Below are 8,656 nucleotides of genomic sequence, written 5' to 3'. Positions count from 1 at the left end.
CATTCTAATAATTAATAAAAATGGTTCTATTATACTAGCCCAAGCCCATACTATTAATTAAAGTAACCCTAGTACATTTTTCAAATATTTATTTCAAACTATCATAGGCATAGCGTCACTTTTCTCTCTCTTTTAGTGATTCCCAAACTTTTGGTCTTCTACTCTTCTCATTTTAATTTTCTTTCCATACCAAAACAAGACATATGAAGAAAAACCATTGAAGAGAAGTGAACAACAAAATATTAACCATTGAATGCACAACAAAGATTCAAAGAGGTATATTTCAATTTTTTTTAAGTTAATGACAATGTCAAGTATTATTTACATTATTTATTTAAAATAATTAATTTATTTTTTTTTTATAATGGACAGTGTTCAAAGATTGAAGTGAGGACAAAACTCAATAGAATTATTTTTTTGTGAGACTTGGAACAAAAAATAATCAGGTAAATCAATAACTTTATTTTTGGTTATTATATATTTGTGTTTCTAAAATTATTTGTTATTGCTCAATAGGTTTAATATTTTTTTTTTAAGAAAATAATATATATGCAATTATTTTTGTTTTTTTTTTGTTAGATAGTTCAAGTTAAGTTAAAAATGTCAAAGATGAAAACAATTCACTCATTTTTCAAGAGAAAAGAGAGAATATATGATGAACAAAATTCAGCTTCAGATTCTTTGAGTAATGTTCAAAATATTATTGAACAACCTGTGACACAACTTGTTGAGCAAGATATTCAACCCCCTGCTTCCAAAATAGCAAGGACTGAAATAGATCAAGTTAATATTGATACATTGATGCGTGATCCCGGAAAGCGTCCGCAAATTTGGAATTATCCTATCAATCAACAAGATGAAATTCGTAGAGCATACATAAAGTTTGGACCATAAAGTTTTAGTATGTAGTTGAACATTGACTTTTATATAATATAATTACTTTTTTGATATATATGCTACAAATCATATTTTGTTAATTTTTTGTTATATTTTATATTTAATTGGCCCCCCTCTTATGAAATTTCTGGTTCCGCCACTGCTCCCACATCCACACCACACCCCACCCCTGCTCCCCACAACCCCCCGCCGGACTCTCTCAAAACACCGCAGGCATTCCGGCTCCCACATGCGTCCGCAACTACCACACGCAGCCCAACCTCATCGCGCCTCCATCTCGCCCATCGCTGTAGGCAGCCCAGTCTCGTCGCGCCTCCATTGCACCGCTGCAGACAGCCCAGCTTCGTCCTCCATTTGCACCGCGGGGACTGCCTCTTCCCTCTGTCGCTGCTACTGTTCATCAGGCTTCACGTCGCTGCTACAGGGAGAAGTCGCATCAATGACAGGATTGCGGCACCCATCGCATCATCGTCCTCCATCGTGTCCCTCCGCCGCCGTCGGTCTTCTTTTTCTCCTTCTGCGACGCAGGGCGCCCTCCACCTTCCATCAAAGCACAGCCTCCCAGATATTTCGTTTTTATTGTACACGCATATTTCGTTTTTATTATACATGGATGTTTCTTTTAAATTCGATGGATATAACATTTTATTGTACATGGATGTTTTTTTATTGCTGCGCTAAGGTCCGGTGATGCCGGCAACTTTGATGGGAAAGGGGAAAATAGGTTAATGAGAAAGGAGAAAAGTGTAATTGAGAGTAAGGATGGATAATATATTTTTTTAATGTTTAGTGGACCTATAGTGTAGCCCATTATTTACGTTGTTTATCTGTTGTCTATCTAGACCGCCCAAGAATTTTGATAAGAGAAATCAAACTCAGAAACTTAAAAAAAAGCCATAAACAATTCAAGATATCCTGCTTGCTCATTGTAGTAGTATACAAACCTCGAGAATTTGTTGGTTTTCCATGTTGGCTCTATTCACAAATCCTGCAGGCGGTGGCGAAGGTATTTTGTAATTGAAAATAATCACGAGTCTCTTGACATTTGAATGTTCCCATAGTTTATGAAGAGAACAAATGCCAGTGATGCTCTGAAGGTTTTTCTTTGATCTTCTCAAGCCGTTTAAGGATATCTAGGAAGGAAGGTCTTTGAGTCATGTCACCAGCCCAACAAAGCTCTATTAACCTGAGGGCATGCAAGGTCAAACTTCATCTTGTGTGATTACAAATTATTACAAGTCCAAAGATGCTCTGTCAAATAGTTAATATGCATGAGCATACATGATAGATATGATTCTAACATTTGATAACTTAATTTCCAGTGATCAGAATATGAGAGAGATCGTATCCGTCACAGATCGAAACTCCATTAAGGGTTTGCTGCATGCACAAGATAAGATTTAAACCCCACACTTACTTAAGCGGATTAATATCTACCTATTAAACCAACCCATGTAGATTAGGGTAAGCGTAAGTTTATCATAGTAGTCTACAAAGTAGTTGGCGACAAGACCATAATTTCTGTTTTCCTTAATCTCATTCATTAAGAATCCGACTATCAAGGGCCGAAACATCTTATTAACACTATTAAGAGGATTCTTATCTAGTAAGATCAAGACCAAGAGTGATTTATATCAAAAAATCACATAGGAAGCCTGCAAAAGAAGAAAAAAAGAAATTGGATGAACAAATATTTAAAATGACTTACTCTCGTAGTTCAGGACCATAACCTTTCGCTCGAATAATTGGCCTGTGTCCCTCAGCCACATGCTTGGCTCCCTCATAAGGTTCTAAATTTGTAAATGGTGGTTCACCTTCAAGCATCTAATACATAAGAGTATGTCTTTAATTAGAACTGTCTAATTCTATCACACCACAGTATGAAGAAAGCAGAATTACCTCATACAAAATCATAGCAAAGGAGAACACATCAACCTTCTTGTCATATCTCCGGTGTTTGAAAACTTCAGGAGCCATATAGCGGTCTATATTTTTATTTTTATTTTTCACAGCAGAAAGAAGAACTTTAGGCACTGCATGTAGTGATTATTATTTGATTGGAAAATTCTGCACAGACTCCCTAACTCTATCTCTGTAAAATAGCCACTGAACCTTTTTAGATGAAAGGCTAAACTTTCCACACAACTTTTAAATGGACCCTTCATACATAGTTGAAGAAAAACTTTCACCATATGACTTTTATGTATTGATTGCACATGATAAATATTTTTAGAAAAACATTTTTACTTCTCTTCTAATACCGTTTTTCTAAATATTATTCTATATTTTCTATTTGGTTGAATATAATGTTGGCCCCTCAAAATACTGGGAATTTTGCTTTCGATTCCTTTAACCAAACAGGTTTAGGTGCACATATTTCCTAAATATATTTTGGTTGGTTTTTTGTCCTTAATTCCTTATACCAAAGCAATATATTTTCTTTAAGTTCATAAAAACTTATGATAATTAGATTTAGGTCCATAAAAACTGGCTTCCTGAAATCAAATAATCATACTTACTCAAGAACTAAAACCAATTAATGTTAGAAATGTTTGGACCTCAATCAAAGTGAAATTTCTATCGGGGCTAAACCAGATATTTTATGAAATGTTTGAATTGAGAAAAAAAATATAAAAAAATGATAAAAAAAAATCTATAGCGATCAAAACCAAAATTCATAATACAAAGGTAGGGTAGACAAATGCAATTATGCAACCTTACCCCTTGCAAGAGGAGAGGGTATTTCTAGGATTTGCATGTGATGTCAGAAATTAAAAACAACAACCAACTGAACTTATCCTACTAGATTTGATCGGGTACATGGATCAGTCAGCTAGTGCCATACATTCTACCATAAACTATACTTATATTTAGTTAAAAAAAAGAAAAGGTTAACTAACCAAACTTACCTTTAGTAAAAGACTTAAAAAGGCTATACATGAGGTGGTCAAAGGAGATTTATGTGTCAACAGTCTCACTATGGACTTGATATATGATAGGGTGCAATGACGCCGTTTGATCCATGTAGCCGACCCCACTTAGGGGGATAAGGCTTTGTTGTTGTTGTTGTATGGAAAAAGTTAGAGACTGTCATATGTATTGATCAACACACACAAGTTGAGTGAGAAGAACTTTAGCTAATTAGTACATGGAAGGTTGTAATTTGCACATTTTAGGGAGTTTAAAGTCCTGATTGCATGAGATGTAAAGCAAGATAAAGTGCAGAATGGGTCTATGCATTTTTCCCTTATTAATTTAAAGAGTAATGCTTGTTATAACCAACCTTTTTTCAGCCAACGTCAGCCAACTTTTTTAAAATTACTTTTTTTATCTTACATCTAAACCTTAAATCATAAACCCTTAACCCTAAATCCTAAATTATAAATGTAAACTCTAATGTTAACTAATGTTGGCTAATTAAAAAGTTGGTTTCCTATACTTTCTCTAATTTAAAAGAACTAAGAATACTCACAACTTCCAGTTTCACCAGTCATCTTGTACACATCATGAGAACTTTTGACTTTAATAAGCTTGCTAAGTCCAAAATCTCCTACTTTTAAATAGTCGGCACAAGAATTGACCAAAAGAACATTCCTGAAATTTTAGGGGGAGGTAAAAATTCAACATGTAATGAATATGGATATAAATTCCAGCAACATAAATCTGGATGACATTAAACATAGTATGTGGCATGTCAGCCATTTAAGATAATATAGTGCATGTTTGGGCGCCATTATTTTGTTAAAAAAAGATCTTTTTTCAATGAAAAAAAGATCTTTTTTTATTTTTTAACGTGTTTGGCAAATTTCTAGTAGTAAAAGTAAAAGCACTAGTAAAATCAAAAAAAGATCTTTTTTGAGAAGTTGTAATTTACATCTTTTTTTAAAAGATCTTTTTTCCTTAAAAAAAAGATGTTTTTCATGTAATAAATAAACAAAAAAGTACTTTTATATTGTTATACCCAAACATAATTGATAGATAAAAAGACCTTTTTACATGAGATATCCAAACATAAAATTACTTTTACTTCTCTATAAGATCTTTTAAAAAAAGATAACTCGAAAAAAGATCTTTTCTTAGAAGCTCACCCAAACAAGCCCATAGTCTTCAATATATAAGATAGAAATCACCATGTTACCTTGGCTTGAGATCTCGATGAATTATAACATTTGGTTCACTGTGAAGATAGGCCATCCCTCTACAAACAACATTCACGAAATAAAGGTTACAACAATGGTTAATTTCAAAATGAACGAAAATAAAAGACACGAGATTAGTTGTCACAAACTCAACATGTCATTTTAATTGATTTTTGCATTTTGCTTATGTCAAAGTGGATACACATTACAAATCTATGGGATATACAAAATATTGTCCAAGAAAGAAGGGTGACTTGTGCACGATACTCTCGATGGGTATGAGGAGGGTAAATATTTGCATTCTTAATCCACATGTGCACTTAGATTTTTCTTGAGATTTCTTGGAAGCTTCAAAAGTGGCTTTCGGAATTTTTTTGAGAAGCACGTTACAGGCTCAGGATCTTCTTTCATTCATCCAAGTGTAAGGTCCTTTGAAAGATTTGAAGAGCAAATTGCCACAGTTTTCAACATTTCTTTCCTGACAACTTTGGTGGAATGGATAAGTGAAAGTAATTGTATTATTGTTGTAGTGTCAATGGCGAATCTCTGAGAAGCATAGAAGAATTAAACTAACAAGAAGTGTCATAGCCTTAGAGCTCCTCTACTCTAATAATCTATTGCAAATGATCACTCACACCTAAGTAATACTTTCTACCTTTGCTTTATGGTTAGTAATTCCTAGCTACCTTATGGGTCCTAATAGTAATTCCTTTGTTTTGCTGTATTCTTGTTCTTCTATTATCTATCAGAAACAAAATAATAAAAATAACAAGTGTAGGAAAATTCAGGTATGATATCATACCTGGCAATATCCATGGCAAAGTTGATCGCTGTTGAAGTACTAAGTGAACTTTTAACCTTGAGGTACCTATGAAGATCACCCTACAAATGGCACGAACTAGCAGTAGTAAAGTTTAACCTCAAAACTCGAGACTGCAAATGCTCAATACGTCAGAAACTAGGTGTCAAGTGGTGAAGCAGTATTATCAACAATTACATACCCCTCTTAGATACTCAGTAATCAACATTAGAGGCTTCCTATCAGTAACAGCTCCAAGAAATTGAACAACATTAGGGTGGCGAAGTTTCACTAGCAAATTAACCTCATGCCTGAAGTCCTGACTGCATAAAAAGTTAACAATAGAGAAAAGAGGATAAGTAACCGACTGACACATGACACAGCAGAGAAACCTTGGACAGAAAAGTATAATTTATTATAAAAGAAATACAAGCTCAATTAATTTGAGGTCCATTACTAACTCCCCTCTATACCACACTTTGTCTTTGATTTTTATTGACAAACAGATAAAAGTATACATGCTTTAGAACAATTCATTTTTCTCCCCAGGTGAAGTAGGTTCAACAAGAATAAAAAATCATTATATGGGCTAGATAAAGTAATGACTTGAAATTATTGTCAATTGGTCAGGGTCAAATTGTATTTGTCTAAACATAAAGAAACAATTTGATACAATCCAATTGTAAGGTACCAGATTAAGTTCCGGATTGAGAGTATCGAGTTTATAAGGCTATGAACTTAAAAAAAGAAAATAATAATAATAATAATAATAATAATAATAATAATAATAATAATTAGGTGGTGTGATTGTCCCAGTATTCTTATCATTCATTAGAATTTAGAATGCAGAGGCCACCAAACTAACAAACCGTAGAAATTACAATCTTACATCACCAATCTATCATCTGAAAGAGCTGGAAGAATGCGTTTGACAGCAACAGGTGTTCCACGCCAATGAGCTCTTAAAATCTCACCAAAAGATCCCTTCAATAGAGATACATCCTTAATAAGTTTACATCTCATCATTGGTATAAATGCAGAGTATTAGTGAAATTATAGAAGCAGAAAAAGAAAAAATAGAAAAGTAGGAACAAAGAAACATTGTACTGAAAGTAGAGTAAGCTAATGTAAACAAATTTGTCTATCTTTTATTAAAAAAGTAGAAAAAGAGTCAACTTTATCCAATGTTTTAAATGGACAGATTCCTTTTGATAATCATCCAACATGAAAAACCAAGACTGATAGAAGTTAAAGTGAAATAAAATAAATCATATTTTCACCACGAAGGTTGGTTATGCCAGACCTTACCAATAAAATATAAAATTCATGACGTGAGTCATGATAGAGTTGATTTATGAGTAGCAATTCCGGACGCACAACCCTACCACAAGCTTAATTATAAAAGAAATACAGGTCCCTTAAGAAAGAAATACAAGCTTAAAATTTTTGAGTAACAATTCCAGACTCACAATCCTACCACAACAAATAGCTGTCACAAGTCACAACACAGTGAGAATTACTATTTTGTTGGTAGGAACATGATACGACATGAAGGAAACAGAATACCTTTCCAATACAAATTGAATTCGAGAAGTCCAGCTCTGTAGGGTCAACTTCCCAATCACACCTGTTAGGCAATGGGGGTGGAACAGGCCTATGTTCTAAATGACTTCCATTTTGGCCCTGTATCATCAAAGTTAATACTCTGACATCCCCAACAGTAGGCATCCATCAGAATTTAAGGATCCTTTGTAAAGCAATCTTGGGTAAGCATGTATGATGGTTAATTATCATCAAAAGATCTTAAAACTGACTGCAAACTTCAACGGGAAACATTACTATTCCGAAAGTATAGTGTGTCAAATATCAGGGAAAGCATTAAAGTAAATACTGATCAGAGCGATTATTCAAGAATTACATTCCACAACAGATTTTATACAATGATCCTAGAAGCACAGGAAGTTTAAAAGGAACTAGCAGACGTTAATAACCACATATTTTCACAAATATGAAAATCATTTTTGTTTTAAAAGAATTTGTAGTATAAGTGCTATATAATATTTATTAAATTTAATATTCACAGCTAAGATTTTATTAACTTGTCATATAGAATTTACACAATTAGATACACTGATTATAAATTAGATTGATCTGAATTTATTTTAAATTAATTTGATATTGGAATTCGAATCTTTAAAATAGACCGGATAAGAGCACAAATCTAATTAATACTAACTCATACCCCCATAAATACATGAGGGTTTCATGTCAATAAAACTCTGGAAAATGCAACTCTAAAGAAGAGTACCGAATTTTTCCAATTGGAAAAGTATATGGAACCAACTAATAATCAGCCAAGAGTGGAACAACATAATTAATTATAATTAGTTTTATTAATTTATAATTTAATTTGTTTTTTAAATTATTGTTGACCACGTCCAAAACATGAGGGAAGATACGCTAGTGATAGGAGAGAATCACGGAACAGATGCTTTGATCATTCATTAGTTGGTTCCATATAATTAATTATGTTTTATTAATGCGTAACACATGAAACATAGAAATCATATCGAAAACTATCCAGTTTACAAGAAAAAAAAACATCTGTGTGCCTATCAGTAGCAACATCCGGTTAAAGTCACCGGTGCCTCTGGTTTACTAATTGGCTGATACTTGGCTTATATAAAGTTGGTTCCCTGGCATTGTTGTTTTCCAATTCGTTACAATTATAAGTGCACTTTTATTTTCGTTACATTACCAACACATTTTAAAACGAATAAATAAAAAGACCTATTCTCTCCCTTTAAAAAAAAAAAAAAAA

At 33.2% G+C, this 8,656-nt stretch overlaps 1 protein-coding gene across 2 annotated transcripts in view; it reads right to left on the bottom strand.

Annotated features, from left to right (window-relative positions):
* The window catches only part of LOC107489516 (integrin-linked protein kinase 1-like), a 14,834-nt gene that overhangs the window by 2,400 nt on the left and 3,778 nt on the right, over positions 1-8,656 (bottom strand). Inside the window, exons 3-11 of one of the 2 annotated variants that reach the window (XR_008009393.1) lie at positions 7,402-7,518; positions 6,725-6,819; positions 6,038-6,158; positions 5,839-5,918; positions 5,036-5,095; positions 4,370-4,491; positions 2,797-2,882; positions 2,606-2,721; positions 1,842-2,083 (exon numbers count right to left, since the gene is read on the bottom strand). Coding sequence is in view for 1 of the 2 variants with exons in the window: in XM_016110273.3 (XP_015965759.1) it covers positions 1,960-2,083; positions 2,606-2,721; positions 2,797-2,882; positions 4,370-4,491; positions 5,036-5,095; positions 5,839-5,918; positions 6,038-6,158; positions 6,725-6,819; positions 7,402-7,518 (921 nt within the window). In the remaining variant the exon portion in view is untranslated. Of the gene's footprint in view, positions 1-1,134; positions 2,084-2,605; positions 2,722-2,796; positions 2,883-4,369; positions 4,492-5,035; positions 5,096-5,838; positions 5,919-6,037; positions 6,159-6,724; positions 6,820-7,401; positions 7,519-8,656 lie in introns of those variants that run through there. The other variant, XM_016110273.3, reaches the window with a different exon arrangement.

Source organism: Arachis duranensis, chromosome 5 (assembly GCF_000817695.3).
Source record: "Arachis duranensis cultivar V14167 chromosome 5, aradu.V14167.gnm2.J7QH, whole genome shotgun sequence".
In the NCBI taxonomy this organism is placed as follows: Eukaryota; Viridiplantae; Streptophyta; class Magnoliopsida; order Fabales; family Fabaceae; genus Arachis; species Arachis duranensis.
This window is presented reverse-complemented; position numbering and strand designations above follow the sequence as displayed.